Genomic DNA, 23489 nt, shown 5'->3' on the forward strand with positions numbered 1-23489 from the left:
CCGCTGGTGTCCGCGTTTTTGCGGGGCCTTGGACCGCAGCTGAGGGCAGAGCCGTCCTTCGGTCCCTGCTGGGTAAGCACGGGCACCCCAGGGCGTTCACACCCGCAGCCTGGAACAGGGCCTTTGGGGCCAGGGGCCAGGGTGTCATGAGGGAGCACAGGGACCAGGCCCCCAGGGGTCAGCAGAGGCAGGGGGGACTTGTTGGGGCCGCGGGGTCCTGTGGCTGAGCGAGTTCCAGGTTGTGGTCGGTGTGGAGCCCCCCGTGGCCGCAATGCGTGGGGCCTGCACACAGCCCATCCGGTCACAGCGTTCCACCCGCCCCACCCACGCGGGTCTGGGCTCCCGCGGCACAGAAGGTCCCCGTCAACAGCAGGGCGGGCAGGGGCGCCGACGACAGCCGAGGGCTGAGGACCTTTTGTGTGAGCTTCCACCAGTGCCACCTCGGCCACCACCGGAGCCCAGGCGGGGCCCGTGGGCGAGCACGCTAGGGCGGGTGGTAGCGGTGGTGCTGGACCACAGGCATTGCGTAGCTCTCTGCCACCCGCACAGCCGGCGGGTCCCGTGCCACCTCGGGCTCCACCACCGAGGGCTGGCCCGCACGTGGCCTTGAGCGGCAAGTGGCCTCCCCGGCCCTTCCGTTGGTACTGCCGGTGGCTGGGCTGCGGCAGGGGCTGCAGGAGGTGGTGACCGTCCTGGGGTGCGGGGGCGGGCGGCCGGCGGGAAGTGGCAGCAGGCTCTCCCGGGCCCCCCAGGCGGCCTGCCCAAGCCCTCTGGGGACCTGAGGAGCTGCCCTTCCTGCCCCTGCAGCCAGAGCTGCTGTCCAGCAGGGCGTGGTCGGCCAGCCCCTGGGACTTGTGGCTGTGCACCATGCGAGTGTCTGGCTGCTCGGGGGTGCGAGGGCTTGGCCGAGCCAGCGGGGACCCTGCTGACGGGCACATGGTGAGGCCCTCTGCAGGGCCCGGACATCTCGCCTCACCTGGCACCTCCCCACACACACCTGGACGTGGCGCTGCAGCCCGGTGTCCCAGGGGCCCGGAACCTGTGGGCCCGGCCCGTGCTCCGAGGGGTGCCACACCAGGGGCCTTGGCCCGGGCGGCAGGTCCGAACTCAGACACGTAGTTCTCAGTCCTGGCCAGGTCCAGCTAGTGGTTTCTCTGCTCGGTGTTTTCGTCCGGCGCAGGGGTGGGAGTCAGTGCTGGACCCCCGCGTGGGGCACAGGCAGGGGGCCGACCTCTCTCGCCACTGTCCGAGGGGGCAGCGTTCCTCGGAGAGGTCGGGTGCAGCAGGCAGGGGCTCTGACCAGCATCCTCCTCCCACAAGGGGCATCGGAAGGGGCGGGCGTCCAGGACAGCAAGGTCTGCACCACGGCCCCAGGGCCACGGCTGCAAATTTCCTCTGGGACCCCCAGGGCCCATCTTCTGGTTCACCTATGACGCCCAGTTGGGCTGGAGGTAGAGCGAGTCACTGCTCTGAGACCTCTTAGGCCACTGCCTGTCACCACCAGTCAGTGAGTGGACCACAGAGTGCCAGACTGAAGGCCGAGGGCTGCCTCCCCGTGCAGCCTCACCTGTCCTTAGGCAAGCTTGGGGCTCAGCCCCACTGGAGCACCGGCCGCAGGACGCACCCTGCCCACCGAGGTCTGCTGGGGGGCGTGGAGCCTGACCCCAGCCCCTCACCTGACATGAGCGGACAGCGCCTGTCAGACAGCAGGGCCCTCAGTGACCTCGCCCTCCGTCCTGCAGCAGACGGCTCGAGGTCTAAAAGGCAGATGTGCATTCACTCACGCACCCATTCATTAATTTACTCACCCATTCATTAATTTACTCACCCATTCGTTAGTTCACTCGCTCACCCATGGAACAGACACCTCTGAGCCCTGCAGACGCCATATTCAGGGAACAGATTCTGCCCTGGGGGGTAGGGCGGGGACACATTCACGGTAACTCCGGGGCCTGGGAGGTGAGGGCCACGGGGACACGCAGGGTGGGGCAGCGGCTGCAGGGACGGGGAGGGCTGCCACTGAGCGGGATCCTCGGGGCATCTGGGTGAGCACCCAGGCCCTTGCTCTGGCCTGCGGGCGGCCCCTCCCCGCTCCTGCTGGAGGGCTCGGGCTCAGGGTCTTGCTGAGGGAGTGGCTGCCCGAGGCGCCGGCAACTTCGTGGATGGCGTGAGGCAGGCTGGACGTGTCCTGAGGACATCGATGTCACCTGTTTGCCACGTGGCATCCCAGGGCCCGGCTCAGGTGGGACGCCTCGCGGAGCAGCCCGTTGCCCGCCCTGAGCCCGTGCACCCAGGCGCCTGTGTCATGGCTCTGCTGTCGCGGGGGCATCTGCTTTCGAAAGACTTGGCGGCCGGACGACCACGGAAGTTCCGCTCTGTAGCCCAAAGACGCTTGCTGGGTCGCGTGTCCGCTTCCTTGTGAGGGGCGGGGCACCATGGGGACACGCGGGCCAGCAGAGGAGTGTGCCGGGGACACTCCCGGGACCGTCACCGCCCGCTGAGGGGCCCGAGGCGACAGCATCTGTCTGTGGCCAGCCCCAGCCCCGTGGACTGTCTGCCTCAGACACGAGCGCATCACCTCCCAGAGGCCTCCCCACCGCTGTCGAAGACGCAGAGCGCGAAGGTCCACTCCTGGCGGATGTGTCCCCCACCGAGAGGTTGCACCGAAGCGCCCGCAGGGCACGTGGAGACAGGCGGGCAGGTCGTCACCCTGCGCTGGGACACTGGGACACTGGGCCTCCCCCACCCCTCAGGAACACGGGCCCCTCCTCTGCTCCCGCACGCTCCTGCTCTGGGCAGCCGGGAGACCAGTGGTGGACCTCGTGCCATCCCCACGGTGCTGGCACCACCCCGGGACAGCCCCAGAGGGTCTGGAGCCATGTCACTGGCCTGTTCGGGCTGCATTCCCGGAGCTGCCCTCCGCCCCGGAGCCTGCGACGTTTGAAGCACGTGCGAGCTTTGCTGCCCTCCTCCCGCCAGCTGCACCGTGTGCCTGTCCCGGCCACCACGAGGCAGAGCAGACGCCCACGTCGGAGTCCAGGCGCTGCTTGCCCAGGCCTCGCGGGCCCTCACGGCTTGCTGCTCCGTCTCCGCCGTCCACTCTGACGAGCTGTCCTGGGCCCTCACGCCCTCAGCCTTCTCGGGAGAACCACTGGGGGGCCGAGAAGGCGTGAGGAGGGTCGCTTCCCCCGGCCCAGCCCAGGCAGGTGAATGGGGCAGCGGGGATGCGGGGATGCGCTCCCAGGGGGGCCTCTGACCCTTTCCAGGAGGGCGTGTGCTGAGCTATCACTTCAGAACAAGGAGGCATCAAGGGACCTGTGCAGAGAGCAGGGCGTCCCTCACCTGGGCTAGCCGTGGCCAGGTGTGCCCGTGGCCCTCGCCTGGGCTAGACACGCCAGGTGTGCCCGCGGCCTTTGCCTGAGCTACTCGTGGCCAGGTGTGCCCGTGGCCCTCGCCTGGGCTACCCACAGCCAGGTGTGCCTACGGCCCTCGCCTGGACTAGTGGCCAGGTGTGCACATGGCCTTTGCCTGGGCTAGTCGTGGCCAGGTATGCCCGCGTCCCTCGCCTAGGCTAGCCGCGGCCAGGTGCCTCCTGCGTCTGCCTCATCTGGCCGGGAGGGGCCCTGGGAGGACACGGGGGGAGGGGGCTGCCCTGGTTTCGTGGAGAAGTTAAGGGCCTGGAGCACTGGCCTTCCTGACATCGGCTCAGCTTGTCCGGGTGTCCTGAGGACCAGTTTTGGTCGTGGGGTACAGGGTAGTCTGTGAAGTTTGGGGAGCAGGACTTACCCTCGAAGACACAGGTCGTCCTGGAAAGGTCCCTCCTTGGGGTTCCCGCTGGGCAGTGCCTGCAGGAGAACGGGGAGCAAGTGACCCGTGGGGCAGCGGGCCGGCAGTGGACTCCGGCCTCCTGGGCGTCACTGCTCTGCGTGTGACACACTGGCCTCCGTGCCTCACTAAGCCTCACGTTGGTAGAAGGCAAGACACGTGCACATCCCGCGATGCTGTCTGGTGCCACTGGAGCTGTCTCGACACAACTGGCCGCGGCTTCACTGGCCCCGCAGGTCATGCTTCGGGTTGACGAGCCTCGTACACTTGGAGAAAGCGTCGCTGCAGCCACCTCTTGGATGCAGGTCTGAGCACGGCAGGCAGGTCAAATCTGTTCACCACGCTTTGCGAATCTTCACTGCTTCTCCTGACTTTTGTTCCGTCGGCGCGGCGTGCCATCTCCCACCTTTCCGTGTCTGTGCACTCACATTTACGCGTCCCCTGAACGAACGAAGTTTGCTTTGCATTTTTGTGATGCAGCCCGGCACTCTCTGCCTTTGAATTAGAACATTAATGTAACTTAATGATGGAAGGTAATAACGATTACGTTATTTTAGCATAACCGAGGCTACATTTATGTTTCGGTTTACATTAGTCTGCTGTGTAATGTGTCCTCTGATCCTTTTTTATCCTTCTCTGACATTTTCTGACTAGTCCGATTTTTCTCCTTATTTTCCTCATATTCGATTTTTATTCATCTTTTAATGGTTTCCCACGTGCGTCCTCGGTAGTAGAGCTGGCACTTTTGGTTCTGGATGACGCAAGCACGTTATGGTCTTTTCATCCCATTTACCTACCCTGGCCTTCGTGCTACCGTTTGGTATCCTAATTTTACGTATATTTAAATTCTACAAGATAGTACTGTTATTGCTGCATTCAGTCATAGCCACTTGGGCTTCCCCGTGCATTCACGCTGCCTGTCGTTTACCGGTTTCCTCTGTTTTCTTGTTAAACATTTGGGGTGGGAAAATAACTTCCCTTCTGCCTGAAAATTTTCCTGTATCGTTTATTTTCGTTTAGATTGCTGCCGACGTGCTTTTCCAATTTTCGTTCATTTGAATATATCTCAACTTTGTGTTTATTCTCAAAAAGTATTTAACTGGACGTAGAACTCTAGGGGAGCTGTTATTTTTTCCAGGACTTAAACGGCATCAGGCAGCACGTCACGGCGGCCGCGGTCCTCGCGCGGAGTCGGCGGTCGGCGCTTGCTCGCAGCTTCCCCCTGGTCTCCATTCTGAGTCTGGTGGCGGTGCGGCCGCCGGTGCGGCCGGCGGTCCCGTGTCCCGCTTCACGTTTGCGGAGCTCCACGCACACGCGCTTTGATGCCCGTCACTGACGCGGGAAACTTCTTGGCCCGCGTTTCTCCTGTTATTTCTTCTTCCTCACTTTCTCCTTCGAGGACCCCAACCCGTGCATGTTGCGGCTCCGACGCCCACACAGGACGGGTTGTCGTGCTCTTTTGTACGTTAATCCTTTCAGCTTTCTTCACGTTGCCCTTGATTTTTTCCACTGACCTTTCTTCCATTTCAGTGACCCGGTTGCTGAATCCACCTTTCAAGTACTTAATATCAGCTAACGTAGCTTTTGGTTCTAATATTTCCACTTGATTTTCAAAAAGAGTATTTTAGTTCTCCCGTGAAACTGGCCATCTCGTCATATTGCTGTGTCCTTATCAACAACAGTTAGTTTAAAATCCATACCCAGTAAGTTCAATATGTGATCGCGTTTGATTCTGTTTGTCTTGTCCTTTTGTCTCAGTGTCTGGCCATCTGGTCCTTGGTATGCCTGGGGACTGTGACTGCATCTGGACACCGTGTATGGACACAGGGGTTTGGGGCCAAGAATTTCTTCCAGAAACCGTTTAACTCACTTCCAGGGGAAGGTGAGCTCGGCATCAAGGGAATGAAACTCCCAAGTTTAAAATTCACAAAAAGGAAAAAGCTCAAACAGCCGGAGCAGAAGCGTTAGGACAGACAGACAAGTTACTGGAAATAAGTCTGACAAATACCCCTACAAAGACGAAGGAAGAAATCAGCAGTGTGGGGAAAAAATCCCGCAAGAACAGCAGAGGGATAGTAGGTATAACATGCAAGGGCTGAAAGAACAGACTGTTTTGAGGGGACAGTACAAACATTCTCATGAGGTTTCAAAACATTTGCCAACAAAACCCACAATGAAAACATTTCTGGAGGAAACTTCAAAATAAGAAAGAGACAAACGCAGGGAAAAAGCTGCGAGAGACACGCAAGGGGGAGAAGCGACAAAGGGCACGCTTTACAGTTTGCTGCCCCCTCAGGGAAAAGCTAGGGTCAAAGAAATGCACCGCACACACGTGCTGATCCCGGAACGAGAACGCTCAGACCCGCAGCGCGAGGGACCGGGGTGGAGACCGAGGGCGGAGTCGCCTCTGTGACCCTGAGGAAGGCGCCGCACGGGGGACAGAAACAGGAACGGTGGGAAGCGCATCGTGAGACGACGGAGAACAGGTGTGGGTCTGGAGAGGGAGGGGTGCCGTGTCCCCAGCGACAGCCCTGGCTCCTTCCCAGGGACGCCAGATGTGGATTTCCGGCCACCCCCATGCCATCTGCTGTGGGTGCCACTCCAGCAGTCCACTGCATGTCCCCACGACTGTCACCTCAGGACCGGCAGCAGCCTCCCGCAGGGGACACGTCCTGGCCTCCCCTCACTCCGCCCGGACACCAGCAGACGCCCTCAGCTCTGCCGTCACCCCCAGACCTGGCCCTCACCACCCCGGTCCGGGACCCTCCACCCCGGCTGGGCCAGCCAAGGTGTCCTAGAACCGGCGGGGTCAGGCCCGTCACCCCATGACTGAACCCCGTGCCTCTCCTCCTCCCTCCCAGCAGGGGTCAGTGCCCCCCAGCCTCCTCCATCTCTGTATGGCTGCCACTGGCTACATGAGACGTTTGGAAAACAGAAATAACGATAATGGATTACAAAAACCGAACTTTCAAAAATCCATGCATTCCTACGGATACTTGAGGAAGAAACAAAACAGATAGCAAAAATAACTGTTTGAAATACTTCCGAAATCTTGAGACACGTATAAACAACTTGGGGGCAGAGGAGCCTCCGTGGGGGTGGCGGCTTCGCGGTGGGCACCACGGGTCCCGTGGGTGGGGTGGGTATGGAGCGAAATTTATGAGGCTCATACTGGAGGAGAAGAGTCACCACGAGCTAAGCATCTAACTCAAGAGGCCAGGACACGAGAGTCATGAGCAGAAGGCAGCACGGGCAGTAACAGGGAGTAGCTGACGGACCTTCTGCACCTAACATGCCCCCCTCACCGGCTCCTCCCTGGCTGTCGCCCTCCCCGCGTCCCCCCCTCTCCTCCCCAGGCCCTGCCTTCCACCCGGGAACCCGGACAGGGCGCACCTCAGAAGCAAAGCTGTGAAATGAGGTTGCTGCACGGTCCCCACCTGTTCCAGCCCCGAAACTGGGGCATGGAGTGGCCCCCTCCTGCCCTGGCACCCACAAACACCACCTTCACCCCCACTTCAGGGTCTTCAGGGGACCGCAGCCAGGTCCTGGTCCCCACGGCGGGAGTCACTGGATCTGGTTCTGAAGCTGCAGGAGCGAGGACAGCAGTCGGCAGAGACTAAACCCGCCCACGCCAGGGCCTGGAGTGGGGGGACCCTCTGGGTGACCCAGGAACCCTGCCCCGTGGCTGTGTACGCGGGCCCCCCAAATGGGCGCGGCCCCTTCCGCACTCACCCTCAACGCGTAACACAGGCTAAAAGCCACGTGAGCCATTTCTGACTAAAGTTCAAAGCATTTGCGAGTGACAAGAGAAACAAACTGAGAACGTTCTGGAAAAAATTTAATACTTAAAGTCACATAAAAGGTAACACATTCTTTAAAAAATGTGTATAAAACACTAATACGAAATTTATTTTGGCGTGAGACAAAATAAACATGTTCTATGGAATATACCAATATTGGCCAATTGCTTTCACACCTGCTCAGGTGAACCTTGGTCTGAGCCGTGATAACGTCATGGGAGCAACGGGAGGGTGCGCCCTGTGCCATCCGCCTGCCGAGGGCCCGCCGTCCCAGGGGGCTGACTACGGTGCAAACGCTGTCTCCAGAATTTTCTCAACTTCTGTGACACAGGAATAGCTTTTCTTTCTTCATTAGATGGTTTCTGAAACGTCGCACTGAGCGAGCCCACAGCAGACAGCGGAGCCACTCGACCCTGAGTGACGGGAACACTCTTAACGCCACGATCACACCGTTACGGGATGCAGTTTCTCCGCTGTTTCCCTAAACTCTAGCAATCCTCCTTTCAAACAAAATTGTCAGCATTTTGTGTCCCACTGACCAGAGGCAGGATGAAATAAACACACCTAGACGGTTCTTTACAAAAAGACAGCAGAACGTGAACTATTGCTCTTTAAAACAAGCCACCTGCGACAGGCCACCTGCCTTCTAACACGCGTGTTAAAGCTTGCGGCACAGCACACGCCTCGTGGCGACACGTGGCTCTGCAGGCCCGTCATGCGGTGGAGGCTCCGCCGAGCAGCCTCCCGGCTGGGCTCACGGGCACCACGGGCGGCGGAGCCCACATCAGACGCGGGACGAAAGCTTCTTCCTGTCTTCGAACTGCTTGTCCACCGCCAGAGACAGAGCCTGCAGGAAGCCTTCGATGGTGACAGTGGGGGCCTGCAAGGACACGCGGGCATCGTGGGGTGGCCCACACCCTGGGGGCCACTGCGGTACCCACCCCACCCCCAGCGCAGATAGCAGAGGGGCGCGGGCGCCCGAGGCTGGGCCGTGAGCTCATGACGCCACATGAGGTGTGTGTGGGCAAGGACAGGCCGGCCACCTCTACCCAGAGGGCTGGAGGCCCCACACTAAGGTACCAGGCCTGTGCTCCACTCTGCCCCAGAAGCCCGTCCCTTGAGGAGCTGAGGGGAGATAAGGCCACGCCCGACGGCCCTGAGTGCGACACCCCAGGAGGCTCGCCCTGCTGAGAGGGGGCCCGAGCGAGGCCACCGGGGGACCCACCTGGATGTACAGTGCATGAGCCAGGAAGGGGAGTTTCCGCAGCACGCGGCCGCTCAGGCCCTCGCTCTTCCTGCGAAGGGAACAAGTCAGTGTCGTCAGCGACAGTCCTGTGGGTCAGGCCCTGCCCCACCGCACACGCCCCTTCTCCCGCCGCTGGGCGGATCCCCCTCAGCTGCTGCTGGATGTGCCACCCAAGGGCACTGCCATGCGGAGCAGCTGCACGGCCCGTGGCACAGTGACCCACGCAGCCAGGCCGCTTTGCGTGTGTGTGGATTTCCACATGAGCCTCTGAACCTAATGGACATCAAAAAGTCACTAAAAAACACCACTCTTCATGCTGTTCCTCCACTCAGAACCCTCCACATGGCTCAGAGCACAAAACGCTGCTGTCAGAACGAAGACCCCCGCATTCAGCCCCTGCTCCCCCCGTGCCATCTGTCTCTGCGGTGCGACCCCTGCCTGCCCACGAGGTCCTGCACACAGCGCTTCACAGCCCTTCTGGTCCCTCTCCCGTTCATCCCATCTAACTGCCCTTCGAGGCTCCGCTCCATCCTCCCCCTTGCCTTGGCCCCCAAAGCCATCTGAGATGCTGGAAGTGCTACCAGCCCCGGGCCACAGCACGGGCACCAGCGAGTCTCCACGGTGACACGCCACGCGTCTCTCTCGGGGCTCAGGGCAGCCGGGCTGCACTGAAAACAGGACCCTGAAGTGACTTTCTTTGCTCATTGGAGCAAAAGCTTCCCTTTTGTTTTCTTGCCAATTTATAAAAATTTAACAAATACTCTTAAGAAATCATTAATTCACCAAGAAGCCTTAATTCGAACGTCTCTTTCCAGATACAAGAGTAGCACTTCCTTCCGTTATCTGGTGGCATTTCTGGAAAGGCAACTGACCTCCGTCCTCTGGCCCCAGGGGTCAGGAGACTCCCCAGCTTGTGTGCAATGACTCGGGACTGACCCTCAACCACCACCCCAGACGGCTGCAGTCATCTACGGCCGCATCCCCACAGCGAGGGGACTGCTCCTGGTACCAATGCCAGGTCCCCACACCTTGAAATCTCACTCAGGAGGAGGCTCAGCTTTGACACGTTGTTTTCGATGAAGCCGATCATCTCCAGCTCGCGGAGGGTCAGCAGCTGCTGGCGCGGGTAGATGATCTGGCACTGTGGGGGCGGGCAGGGCGCACACATCAGCTCCGGGCGGCGGCGACAGAGAGCGCAAGCCACCTCCCATGGGTGCGCCGGTGCACGCGCACCCCTCCGCAACACGCCCCCCTCATCAACGCTTCTTCAAAGGACAGACAACAAAACACGCCTCAGAAGCCCGCAGTGACCCGGCCTCTTCTGTGCTTTTGGTCAAAACACGGCCTCACCACGTGTCAGGGAGGAAGCCCAAGCTAGTACTGAGTTTCGAGGACGTGTCACAACCCACGGATGGCAGAGCTGGGCCCTGAGGCCAGGACTTTGCCGGCCTCTCAGGGAGGGTCTGTTTGCTGTTTCACTTGGTGAGATGACACAGGACCGGGTCGCCTGGTAGACCCCGTCTGCATGCTGGACGCTCACTGCCGAGGAGACGCACCGACCCGTCAGGCAGCATAGCAATGCTCCCCAGTGAACCCTAAGAGGAGCTGTCTCTGTTTGGGAGCCGGGAGAGGAAGAAGGAACGGCTTTCTCCACACACTTTGGTGGTTCCGAGAGGGTTGTGGGTAAAATCAGGCAAGGTTTGTTTGGTGTGTTCTGACCTCACCAGTGGCTCTCTGCGCCTCCCCAGGGCCGCCCCAGCTGCCCATCTATGGACAGGCGCCGTCCAGCAGGCGCGTGGACAATAGACAGCCAGATGCCGACTGACAAGGCCACTGTCACATGCTGAGGGCCTCCAGGCCAGGGCCGGCCAACCCCCCACAACAGCATCAGAATGCCTAACTCGTTACGAACTAAGAAGCTCCCCCTGGCCATGTGCTCAGCTCCCAACGTCTGTGCACGTGGCTGAGCACCCCCAGTTCACAGCACAGCGTGAGCATGTCACCACAGCAGCACTCGCCACCGCCCAGGCTCCCAGCCAGCAGCACTGCACCACGGCATCGCCACGGGCCACAGCCCCACGGGGCCGCGCTCCCTCTGCCAGACCACGGAGACGCCAGGCGGTGTGTGCACGCCAGCCCAGCTGCTGCATCGTCCTTGTCGGGGATGCTGGCCCAGATCCACGATGCCAGGTGGGGCTGTGGGGGTCGTCGACCCCACCTCACCAGCAGCCACGGCGATGCCATTACGATGATCGCTGTGTGCACGTCCATCTGTTGGCTGGCTTGGCTACTGCCCTGGCTACTGCCCTTGTCCCCAGTATCCAGAGCCCCTGGCACCAGGCACATGGCAAGTCCCTGTTGGACTAAACTGCAAGAGAACAAACGTTTCCGCACTCACGGCTGCTGTGCGTGACGCTGTCGCAGGGCCCAGGACCAAAGGAACGTGAACACTGCAGCCAATGGCGCCTGTGACTGCAACATCCGGTCAGGATGACCCCCGTGAACTACGCCCTCCGGTCAGGTTGGCCCCTGATGAACTATGACCTCCAGTCATGACCTTTGGTCAGGATGACCCCCCGTGAACCATGACCTTGGGTCAGGATGACTCCTGTCAACTATTTCCTCTGGTCAGGCTGACCCCCAGTGAACCATGATCTCCGGTCAAGCTGACCCCAGTGAACCAGGACCTCCGGTCAGGATGACCCCAGTGAACCAGGACCACTACTGTTGTTCTTTCAGGGGAGGAACCTGAGGCCCAGGAAGCGGGTCACCTGCAAATGCCACAAGAACCAGGACTCGCTTGCGCGGGCCACGCCCCTCCTACTCACTCACCACCTGCAGGTAGGTAAAAGCCTGACGATCGTATTGTAGCAAAGGGGCAGAAACATTGAGTCCTTGGCCATAATTCTGACTATTAGCTCCACCTGCCACATATGACTGAAATCACTTTTAACCCAAAAAGACAGGTAAGGCCATGTCAAAGCCCCTCACCGCATGCTGGAGCTCGCTGTCCTGAGCTGTGCTGGGGCACGAACCCCACTGACCGGCAGAGAGGAAGGAAGTCGAGGTACCTTCATGAGCTCCTCCAGACAGGACAGGTAGATTTTGAAGACGGCCGTGGCAGAGGGCGGCCCGATGTACTGCCTGATGTCGGCCCTGTCCACGAAGGCCACGTCGATCCTCTCCGTGATGTTGGAGGTGGTCAAGATCACCACGTTGGAGTGTCTGCAGGTGGAGGGAGGGCCAGTCACGCCGGGCCTGTGCCTCGATCACGCCCCAGCCACAAGGGGTGTCAGGAGAGACGCCCTTGAAGGCACCGGGCGCCATCGTTCAGCTGGCTGCACTCCCTGTCCCGATACTGGCACGCAGCCCCCGTGGCCCCGCGCCCCGGGCTCCTGGCCCCGCGCAGCGCGCCACTGCAGGGCATCTGCTCCGCTCGTCCCTCGGCCTTCCAGGAAGCGCTCGCAGACGCCTACTGAGGGTCCCCTCGACACCTTCACCTGTGGTGAAGCTCTCATCTCTGCGCTGTCCCTGATGGCCCCATCTCCTGAGCCCCAGCACCCACAGCCACACGACTGCTGGTCGCACAGCTATCATCACCCCGACACGCTGTGGAGCTGAATTATTCACCACCTGCCGGCCGCTTTCCCCCCTAGCTTCTCAACTCCCCAGGAGGGCCATTATCGGCACAGGCTGGCCCAGGCTGGCCCAGAGCTGGCGTGAGGTGCCCAGGGGAGTGCGCTGCTCGGCTGGGGCACAGGGGACGTGGCAGCGCTGCCCTCGGCCCACGCTCGGCTCAGACGGGCCACAGGCGGCTGTGTGGTGGGGCCCCTGGAGCATCGGCCTACCTGGGCTCTGGCAGCAGGTAAGCAGGGTGAGCCGGGTGAGGGCAGAGGCAGGAGCACGTGGGCCCCAGGGGCTGGCAGACGGGCTGGGGCAGAGGCTGGGCGGGCACGCAGAGGAGAGCCTGGTGGGGTGAGGCGCGTCCCAGCGTGGGCTCGGTTAGGAAGCGGGTGGGTGTGCGAGGGGCCCGCACCAGGATGGGATGCAGTGTGGAGCGAGGAAGATGAGAGCAGAGGTCTGTGTGTCTCTCCTTCCCGAGCCCACACCCCGGTGATAGAGTGTCAGGGTGACCACACGTCCCGCCTTGAGCGGTGGGTGCACGGCAGGGACATCAGTGTCGCGGGAACCCAGAAAGTTGGGGTTTCAGGGCCGAATGAGCAGCCCGGAAGCGTGTCTGCCGTGTGGTCACAGTGGACATGCAGGTCTGTGACAGGGACTCCCCCACCGGAACTGTGAGTGACACCAGAGGACAGAGAGCTGTGCACGGGCCGTGCAGGGCCCCGGCGGAGACGGCGGGAAAACGCCGGCAGCAGGAACAGGCAGAGGAGAGGGTGGGAGTCAGACGCCGTGGGAAACTCCAGGGAGGACTGAGCGCTGGGGTAGAGAGGGGCAGGGGCAGGGGTGGAGACCAGGCCAGGAGCACGCAGGGGACCCGCGCAGCAACGGGCGGGCCGCCCCTCCCGCGAGGCCTGCCCACAGGAGCGGGGCGAGGACCGAGCGGCTCTTGCAGTCAACCCACTACCGAGAAGCCAGACATGCTCCAGTGGGGAACGGCAGTGAAGGCTGGGGACAGTGGCGCTCAGTAGGACATAGGTGGCTGCCGTCTCCATTCGAATGCCCGCCTGAGCGATGCTGTCCAGCGGCGGGCAGCAGAGACTGGAGAGCAAGCACGGCTCTGGCTGGCGGGGCTGGAAGTCCCGCGAAGAGCAGGTGGGGTTCTGGTTTGGACAGCGCTGCCTCGTGAGTCAGGTTCGTAAGGAGTCACTCCCTACAGCTGGACTAGCTTTGGGGACACGGAGCACATGCCCTGGGCCTGCCCCGTGGCCGTGCAGCACCGAGGCACGAGCACGGCCGTGCTCGCTCTCCCTCTCACGCTCCTTGACGGCGTGAGCGGCGTGAGTGCTCACCGAGCCCAAGCTGTTTTCCATTTTAACACTTCAGGAAAGGAAAGCCCTGAATTCTTAAAAAGTGTTTAGCACGTGCCACCTCGAAAGTGGAAAAAGAGCCAGCAGCCAATGCCAGAGGTGCTCTGAGTGACGGCCGGAGTCGGTGACCCTTGCTCCCCTCTGGGACCTCTCGCATAAGGGCTCGTGGTCAGAGCCTTTACAGCCACGTCCGCAGCAGAGAGCGTGTGCGCTGCGGGTCCCAACGACCACGACGGGGGAGAAGCAGAAGGCGGGTTTGCGGTGTCGAGCTGAGGCTGCCTGTCGACCCCACGCCATCTCCGGCGCTTTCATTAGACAGGGAGGCTCAGGTACCTGCCGCGGTCGGAGCCACCCGCCCTGCTCACACGCGCACACTCACGCATGCAGAGCGAGCACCTCGCAGCCTGCTCCTCTCCCTTCTCTCCAGCGCCCCCTGCTGCCCCCGACCTCCGCGCGCGTGCACACGCACACGCTAACTTTCACACCGCGTTTATACTGTTCCTCCTCTCTGCCTAGACACACGACTACGTTCCCACGGGGCCAGGAGTTACACTTGCCTGCGTACTCACGACAGTCCCTGCTGTGAGGCTGGCGGCCCAGCTAGGCTGTCCCCTCCAGGGTGAGGCTCGCACGATAGTCACGTAATGACACCCTATGCAGGACACGCCCCCACTGCCCACAGCGTGACTATTACCTTTTGATTTGATCGATCTGGGTCAGGACGGCATTGACCACGCGGATGGCATCTGAAGGCTCGGTGCCCGCCCTGCAGGCGTTGCGGGCGGCCGTGAGGCTCTCCACCTGTGGGAACGGAGAGGCGAGCAGGAAGTGTGAGGCTGGCCCCGCGGGACAGGGCACGCCAACGGAGCGAGCGAGCGGGTAGGCGGCGCCCGCTCAGCATGTGGGATGCCAAGGACAGGGTGTGTGACACAGGGGACTGGGCAGGGGGCAGGTCGTGCCCCGGCAACAGCAAGGGGCGATCCAGTCTCGAACCTCGGCAGGCCCAGGTCCGATGTCCGCACACGCCTACCTCATCAATCAGCACGAACACCAGAGCGTCCTTGTTGTCGATTAGATCCTGGATCTTCTGGAACATCCTCGTCACCAGCTTGCCACTCTGGAACCAAACACACTTTGAGTGTCGGCCTGCACTCGTCATGCTGCCTGGTGGACACATGTGCCCATTGTCCCTGCCTGGCACTGCTCTGACCCCAAGTGGCCCCACAAGCCCACCGTCTCCTGACGGCCCTTGGAGAACAATCTGAACCACAGAAACGAGGTCTGCAATCCAAATGTCCCCTCCCTGCTCCACGCGCCAGGACACCGAGACTCGAGCCGCACTGACCCCAGCCCAAGGCCATGCGCTCCGTCTGCCTCCTCCGTCCTCCCTTCTCCAGCTGTCCTCACGAACAGGAACGAGATGGGTCATGGGCGCGCACAGGCGAACCAGCTGGGCACACCCATTATGGATCCTTCCTGTCCCCACTCCCATCCACTGACACGGCTGCCAGCCCTCTAGAGGTCAGGGGCACGTGTGACGTCACCTTGCTGAGCTCCTGGGTTCATCGGTGGCAGCAGGCTCAGAGCCCCGAGGGCATGCTCAGCTGAGGGGTGTGACCAGGATGGAACTCAGGACCCCGCCCCCTCAGGTCATGCAGAAGGCCCTGTCCCACCCAGTGGAAGGTCTGAGTTACTGTGTGGCTCTGGCCACATGGTCAGCCCCATGGAAAGTTTGTCTGATGCACAGGACACCTCCCAACTATGTGGTCAACAGCCCTGAGGACAGAATTAACATTAACACTTACCTCTGAAAACCACTTAGAAAACAGGCTGTGGCTGTTGATTTCAATTAACTGGCCATATCTGTACCTAAGACAAAAAAAGAGGGAAGGTGATTAATAATTACTCCGCCAACCAACCTCCCCGCCCCCGGCTTCTCCAGAGGCAGCGTTTCCGCTTTTAACACAGCATCTCTCAACTGCCCAGCATGTTGAGAATGACTCACTTGTTATAATTACTGACAAAGAATCCAGGTACCTAGCAGCCTGCACGTTAAATAAGCGTGACAAATCTAACAGGATGCAACCGACGGCTCTGGTTGATGTGAATTAAGCTCTTCAGACTGAAAGATATCTTCGTTTGGATTAAAGAGTACAAGCTCTTTTGCTTTTAATCTACTTGCAATTTGTATTTCAGTTTAAAAAGCGTTACCAATATGAACATGGCAAACAAACCAAAACAGAAGCATCACAAGTTTTGGCAGGAGCTGAACATTTTTTCCTCCTTCCACAAAACACGAGCACGTGACAGCACAAACACTGGCGACTGCAGCCCGGCACGCTCGGACAGCCGCAGTGCGCCTGACACGGGTCGCTCAGGAGGCGGCCGGGAGATGTGGACGCACTCGGCCCTGACACGAATCAAACGGGGGGCCAGACTGAGGCGGACAGAAGCTGACTCCCAGGTCCTCTTGTTTCTCTCATGTCCACAGAAGAAAAAGAATGACGTTCGGAAAGTATCATCGACTCCTTCCTTTGCCTGGCTGCGTCCAAGAGAGCGAGACGGGTCACCACGACTGCTGGCGGCACCTGAGAACTCTGGGCCAGGCTCTGGTTCTCGCCACGCCTGTCACACCAGCACAGTCTGGTCCGGAAACACAGCCTCAGTGTGCAGCCAGCATCTCCTGTCGGGGTGCAGGTGGCACAGGCGTCGCTCAGCTGCACTAAGCGGATGGTCACGACGCTACGTTACCGCAGAAACGACGCTAGCTCTTTGTACACAAAGTCGAAAAACTTCAATAAAATAAAGTATCGCTGACTTTCTATCACCAAAGGGAAAAGACCATTTACTAATTCTGTTTACAAAAGACGAAAAACGGGAGACAGACAACCTAGCAAAATAAGGGTTGGGTTGAATATTAAACAAAGTTAATCATAACGCATTTTGGTTATTAAACGAAGTGAGTAATAAAGGCTTGCTGAGGTTTCCTTTTGCCATTTCTAAGCCACAAGATTTCTAGGTCTTTGTACAGTCACATGTCCCTTAACAAAGGGGACACGTCCTGAGAAAAGCATGGCCAGGTGATGTGTGAACATCACGGAGGCCGCATACACACCTGGCTGGTACAGCCCACTGCACACCTGGGCTACCAGCCTGGACAGCAGGTGACACTGAGACCAGACGGGGTTCTATCAGCATGAGAAAACGATACCGAGACGGGGTGAGCACCAGGCTGCCACGACTGTCACAGCAGACTTTTCTGAGTCGCGAGGACACGACACAGCAGTGACCGAGAGTGCAGTAAATACACGAGCCAGTAACGCGTGTGGTCGCTCATCCTCGTCACCTAGTATCATGTACTGACACAGCAGTACGTGCGACTGGCAGCTCACGCACGAGGCCTGCTTACGCCGGCGTCACCACAGACACGTGACCAGTGTGTTGCACTCCGACGTACCACGGCCCAAGTCACTAGGAGACAGCGCTGTTTCAGCTCCGTTGGGACCTTACACGGTCTGTTGGTGACTGAAACGTCATTATGCTGCATGTGACTGTACTGAAAAAAACTGTATTTCTGGTAATAAGAGCCTCACTCTCCGGTGTTTTAGGAAACTGCCTCTAGAGATCTTTAGAAAATGTAGGTGTGTCTCTATACGTCAAGACAAAGGCCAAGGTGCTACATAAAATAAAGGACTGAAATAAAGCAACTTCCCTATGCAAAAAAACAAGACATTTTAAAAAGATTTAAAAGTAAATGTCATAGGATCGCCTCTCCTATGCCAGACTGGAGTAACAGGTACCAGATTTACCCTCTGCCTTATCAGTGAGAAAACCGGACGGAATCAATGAAGCGGCATCCGTGAAGGGCGCTGGGCGCCAGGTGCTGGAGGACTGCGCCTCGGGCAGGGAAATGAGGTGAGGTCTGCAGTCGCCCCAGCTTTCTCCCTGGAGCACCTGGAGAAGACCCAAGAAGAGCCTGGCCACCGTGCCGAGCTGGAGACAGGGGTAAGAGGTAAGGAAGCCTGAGGCCGCTGGAGCCTGCAGCGTCCCGGGGGTGGACTGCCAGAAGTCATCCTGGCTCCCTCTCGTCTCTGCTGAACTTGGACGTGGATGAGCAGGGGAGTCCAGGAGGCTCCCCGGGCTGTGAGCTGTGTGGCTCGGGCACTTGCACAGGCTGGGTGTGTCCCTGTCCCCAACGGCCAAAGCAGAGAGTGCTTGTTACACACGCAAGGTGTTCCAATGGGACCCAGGAGGGCCACACTTGAGACGTCTAGACGACACCCAGACCCCTAACAAAACTTAAAAATAAAGTTCAAAAGGATCACACCACATCAGGAGGAGCTGAAATCCCTGCCAGAACAAAGGCCAGTAGTCTTTAGAGAACCCAGACCCTACCAACCGCAATGTCTACTCCAGCCGAAAACTGCTGGACATGCCAACCCCAGAAACACGTGACCCATAACCAGAGGAAAAACCAGCCAACAGAAAGACACAAAAATAATAATTACGATTTGGTCAACAAGAACGTTAAAACGGCTACTACTCATTTGTTTGAAGATTTTAACGAGAACATGGCGGTAAGAGAAATAAAAAGTATAAAAGGAACCAAATGGGAACTCGGAAAATACACTATCAGAAATGAAACTTTCACTGAATGGAATTAAAAGCAAGTTAGATACTACAGAAAACTATCCAAAATGAAAAAGAAAAACTTAAAAACCTGAGGAAACAAAAAAGCACGTCAGCGGCCCACGGGACACTGCCAAGCAGGCTAACGTGCAAATGAATGTGCTCTCAAGAAAAGGGTGGGGGCAGGGAAATTAGCTGAGAAAAGAATGGGCAACTATTTTCCAAATGTGATGAAACCATAAACCCCAAAACAGATGCAACTGAAGGAGAAACAGCCGAATCCACCGTTAGAGGCTTGGCCATTCCTCCCCAGAAAGTGACAGAACAGCAGACCAACTGGCTCGGCACGAAATCAAGCACCCTGAGCTGACACCACGAACACCCTGCCTGAGAGCAGACGCACGCTCTCTGAAATGCACATAGGACAGTCACCAGGACAGACCACGCGCTGGCCATTGAGCAAGTCTCCACGAATTTAAAAGGATCAAAATCGTAACTTGAAACTGTGCTGAGCATAGAGAAATCGGTCAGTCTACACCGAAAGAGAGGGATCTACTCATGTAAAATGTCACCAACAATGCAGCTTCCGCTGGGATGAGCAGGAGGTGAGGACAGTGTCCTGCCGTACCCCTCCACAGACCACCAAGTTTACCTGCTTGACAGTCGAATGGTCAGTTTCTGGGCCAGCGCTCGGCACAGGGAGGTCTTTCCAGTTCCCGGAGGGCCTGTGACAAGATCCAAGCAGAAGTGTGTGGGTCAGGGCTGCGACAGACTTCTTGATAGTGGCAGTTGAGTTTTCACGAAACACAAAGTAAGGAGCAGAATCCAATGCTCTGACTGCTGTCACCACAGGCAAACTGTTAACTCACAAAGAAGACTGCTGGCAGCGGAAGTGCCATAAAATGTCACCGATACATTTTAATTTGAACTCAACTTGTTTCTGGCCTTAGCTTCCGCTGCCCGGACACGAGCCTGGCCCTGGGCCCAGGGGCTTGCTCAGCTCCCAGAGTGAGCACTGCATTTCCTGGTCTCCACCCTCACCACCAGCCTCCTGCCTGTCCTCTGTGAAATCCACTCGTTAAGGCTCCTTTAAAACCTCTCGATGATCATCAAGCCTCTTAAGCACTGACACGTGCCATGCCTGCGGCCCACAGCAAGCAGCACCGTCCCCAGCAGAGCTGTTTCTATGCGGCCTGCACCCCGTACCAAACCAGAGGGCTAAGGTGAGGGCCCTTGCTTGTATGGCTTCTTGCTGTGTCACCTAGAAGGCCTTACAGAAGCTCTGAAGTGACCAATGTAGAACAAATGCATCGAAAAGAAAATGCTGACACGTTCGAGTGATTTTCTGCAAACGTTTTCTATAACTAAAGAGGAAACGTGTAACAAATACAAAATGGGAAATAACTTAGTTCACTAATTGAAATACCTATCGACTGCTAACTCTGGCCCTGATGTCACGACAGCGTGCTGGGGTAGCTGCTTTTTAAAAGACACAACTTCTTTCAAGATTGTACACAAGCGTACAGCCTTAACCGACACAAAAAGCTAGTTACTCAGCTCCCACCTCACCATAATTCGGGTATCCTGGGTTCCTTTCCATGCAGTGACGCTAAGAAAAATAACCACCACCTTCTTTTGAGAAGTAGACAGAATCTCTGTAAAGGGCAGTTTTTATAGTTTACTACTCACGAAGTGAAGCTCTAAGAAACACGAGGCAATTTCTAGCCCAAGGAGTTTATGCAGTTGGAGAAATAAGAGTTAACTGAAAAGTTTTTTATCAGAAAAAGCCACATGGCAGAGGCAGGTGGTCAGGCAGCAAACGCCCACGGCAACGTGAGCTACTCTGGCTTCACGGAAGAGCGTTCTAGGACACCGGCCCCTCCAGACGAAAGTGCTATAACCCCTCGCTGAAGGACAGAGGTATGGGCAAAGCCTTGGTCACACAGCTGGTCTTGTCACACGGGACCCCGCGAGCTTTACCGTGAAGCAGCACCACCCGGTTCCAGGTGATGAGGTTGCTGTCGACGTTCTTGTCTGAAAACAGGAGCGTTGTCATCACATAGTCGAGGAGCTGCGGGGACAAAGGAAAACACAGATAAAGGTGCCGACAGGCAAAGGTCCCCCCAAGCGTGCTCCCTCGTGAGTGTCCCGCGGCGACCGCCCCCGCCACTTCCTTGATCAGAGAACTTGAAACGACGCGATTCGGCACTGGCCATTACTGTTGGAGGCACAAAAGATAAACACAGACACTTATTCAAGAAAGCCTGAGGGACGTATCAGGTAGGAGTAGGTGCCATCCCTAGGGCCAGCGCGGCAGTGGGCAGCACGCGGCACACTGACCGAAGGTGACAGCAGCCAGGACTCCTGTGTCTTCCCGTGGTGCCTAGAGCAGCCTGTGCGGACGGGGGATGCGGTACGAACTTCAGTGTCCCCCACAGCATGCAGAAGGCCCCTTCTCCTTGAAGGCGGTTCAGAAGTGCTTGCTCCATCCTGCCCACCTGCTGTCTGCCCCGTGGTGCCGGCCCCTCCACCTCGATGGGTTTCCAAGGGTGAAACCCAACTGAAGCTGTCTTCATATTCTGCACCCTCCTTCTTCCCCTCAGGGGATGTCCCAGAAACCAACTCCACTTGGGAGAAACCCCAGAGAACAGACATCCAGGATGCGAGCTCCTGGCAGCGAGCAGGTCTCCAAAGCACAATCGAGTCAAAGGGCTCCGAGGTGCTGGAGCGACACGGCAATGATTTTACTCCAGATAACGGGGCCTTGGGGAAGAAAGTACAACTTACGTGAGATTTGACTTCCACGTCGTACACCAGGCTGTCCCAGAGCCCATGGAATTCAGCTGTCAGAGAAATTAAAAACCTAACTTTAGGAAAGCAAGCGTCACGACTCCCCGCTGGACCTGTCTAGAGCCTACGCGACGCTCTCCACGGCTCCATGCGTGCTAGGCGAAGGTTCTGATTACAGAGTTCAGTTTATAAAGAAGTTTCAGTTTGAGAAATCAAAATTTTTACTTAAAAAAATGACAGATGCAGAATAAATGCCAGGTCCAAAGGACCTCCGACAGAGAAGTAACTGGGAAAGAGGTACCTTCCCGTCACGGTACTAGGCGCAACTGTCCTGTACACCTATGCCTTCGCACAGCACATGCTGCGCGCCCCACAGGCCGATGCGTGGGCAGGGCAGAGGGGCCGCTCAGGTCCAGCATCAGGACGTCACGCGTGAAACCCGATGACTGAATTGACCCCAGAACTCTGTCTGCTACAACCTGCTGGCAAGTCCACGGAGAAGCATGAAGAAGGCAAGAGGAATGAGTGGTCGAGCAGGCCTGACTGCTGGGGCAGGGAAGAAGAGCACGGTCACCTTGTCCATCTGTTAGGGACCCGTCCAAAGGAAATCTCTACTTTCCCCTTTTGCGGTATACTTTCCATGTCAGAAAACGCCCTAAAATCCTACTAAACAAGTGGACACAGCCTCCTCGGTGGACGGACGTGGCAAGCCCGCAGCACGCGCCGTGCCCCGGCCTGGCAGACGGCACGCTCACCCTGCTGCGACTGTCGCACGCACCTGCTGGCAGAACCCAGTGATTCGCCGCAATTATGTTTTCCGCCTCCTCCTCCAAATTTTCACTGCTGGGGCCTTCTTCATTCAGCTGGAAGACGTGAAGCGCGACAGTGCACGCGCTCAGATCAATCGGCTGTGACAAGGAGCAAAAACCAAGCAAACCTATAAGATCAGGGCGCCTGCTCGGCTGAAACTTAAGTGCTGCTGGGCGTTGGGAATTAGTTGCATACCTGTGGGTCTTTAATCTTTAACTCTGTGTCAACGATAGACACAGACTGCACATTTCTGGTCAGAAAAGGGTCGTCAAACTCTGTCCATGAGTAATCGCCAAACACAATGTTATGTCTGTTGAGCAGCTTTCTGACACTCAGCTTTATGTCTTCTTTCTTAGCGGTGCTAGGCAAACACACAAAACACATCAGTTCTAAACTGAAAAATGAGATACTAACAGTTAAGAAAACAAAAATCAGGGCATGTATGAGAACGTGCATCAGTTAAAGGACGAGAGGGGTGGGCCTGCTGGCAGTGCGACCTCAGGGAGCAGGCGGAGGGCAGGGACACGACTGTCCCTCACACGGGGGGTAGCAGCAGGAGTTCTTGCTACAGTGGCTGCCATGCAGACTGGTCAGTCTGTTCCAAGAGTCAGGGCAATGGGCCGGGCAGTAAAGTACTCAGCACCGGGCTACACTATCGTTAAGGAAAAGGACCCCTCCTACAGCCATGGAGTCAGGTCAGGGCTCTGCCTTAACACGTGCCAGACCTGGGAGCCCACTGAGAAAACCTAAGCCCTGCTGATGGCCCCACGGCTCCCCTCGGCCCACCTCGTGGTCCAGGCCAGGCCATTCGAGATCACCAGGTGTGCCTTCCCGGCGCCGTCGCAGCTCGCCCCGCAGGGCCACCAGTCACTTTTACATACTGCTCAGAGCCCCTCAGGGCCGGTGAAGGCGGACACGGCCGTGCCGGACCCTCCCCAAGGCGCTAACGAGGGGTCACTCCGGACCGACGGGACGCCCGGCCACAGGAGTGGCCGTCGGGGGACCTGGGGGGGGTGCTGGCTCCAAGGACATCACCCACACTTCCCCGAGGACCGACAGCTCTGCGGGTGTGGCCGTCGCAGGCGCCAGCTGGCCGGGGCGCGCGGCCGGCTCACCTGCCGCCGCGCTGGAGCACCTCCACGTGGACGGCCGGCGCTTCGGCCACACAGGGCAGCGCCTGCTTCAGGTCACCCACCGCCTGGTCCATGGCGCCGCGGCCGCCGGGAGCAGCGGGGACCTGGTCGGAGCGTGACCGCCGCCTCACGCCGCGCGCCGCCAGCGCCGCCTCACGGCCCGCCGGCCCCGCCCGCGCTTTGAATCCGCCGCGCGCCGCGCGCCGCCCCCTGACCCGGAAGCGCTCTCCTCGGCGCCGGCGGGCGGGGCGGGGCCACTTCCGGCCGC

General features: G+C 58.6%; 2 protein-coding genes across 3 annotated transcripts; both read right to left on the reverse strand.

Moving 5' to 3' along the window:
• Positions 1-330: 330 nt before the first annotated feature.
• Positions 331-3127, reverse strand: NKD2 (NKD inhibitor of Wnt signaling pathway 2; the record flags this gene model as incomplete). Its single annotated transcript, XM_039842551.1, is given in 4 exon segments — positions 331-598; positions 600-1427; positions 1677-1696; positions 2890-3127. Coding segments are annotated over 4 exon segments (1200 nt in total), but the record flags the coding sequence as incomplete, so codon positions are not given.
• Positions 3128-7646: 4519 nt separating this feature from the next.
• On the reverse strand, positions 7647-23408 carry TRIP13 (thyroid hormone receptor interactor 13). 2 transcript variants are annotated; one of them, XM_039842840.1, is made up of 13 exons: positions 23204-23407; positions 22284-22449; positions 22057-22186; positions 21276-21331; positions 20469-20559; positions 19141-19213; positions 15665-15728; positions 14890-14976; positions 14554-14660; positions 11943-12096; positions 9900-10012; positions 8851-8920; positions 7647-8505 (listed from the first exon to the last, which is right to left on the reverse strand). In XM_039842840.1, the coding sequence occupies exons 1-13, from the start codon at positions 23293-23295 to the stop codon at positions 8410-8412; spliced, it is 1299 nt and encodes a 432-aa protein (XP_039698774.1). In that variant the 5' UTR covers positions 23296-23407; the 3' UTR covers positions 7647-8409. The 2 variants fall into 2 exon arrangements, with proteins under 2 accessions (XP_039698774.1, XP_039698775.1); XM_039842841.1 differs by lacking the exons at positions 7647-8505; positions 8851-8920; positions 9900-10012; positions 11943-12096 and having other exon boundaries at positions 14550-14660; positions 23204-23408.
• Between the last annotated feature and the right edge of the window lie 81 nt (positions 23409-23489).

This window comes from Pteropus medius, unplaced genomic scaffold (genome assembly GCF_902729225.1).
Source record: "Pteropus medius unplaced genomic scaffold, Ma_sr-lr_union100, whole genome shotgun sequence".
In the NCBI taxonomy this organism is placed as follows: Eukaryota; Metazoa; Chordata; class Mammalia; order Chiroptera; family Pteropodidae; genus Pteropus; species Pteropus medius.

Coding starts and splice junctions, on each gene's coding strand:
- TRIP13 (XM_039842840.1), bottom strand. CDS start 23,295: ATGGACCAGGCGGTGGGTGACCTGAAGCAGGCGCTGCCCTGTGTGGCC. Junction 14,977..15,664: donor TTTCTAAGTGGTTTTCAGAG/GTAAGTGTTAAT, acceptor GTTTGGTTCCAG/AGTGGCAAGCTGGTGACGAG. Junction 10,013..11,942: donor GTCTGGAGGAGCTCATGAAG/GTACCTCGACTT, acceptor CCGCCCCCACAG/TGCCAGATCATCTACCCGCG.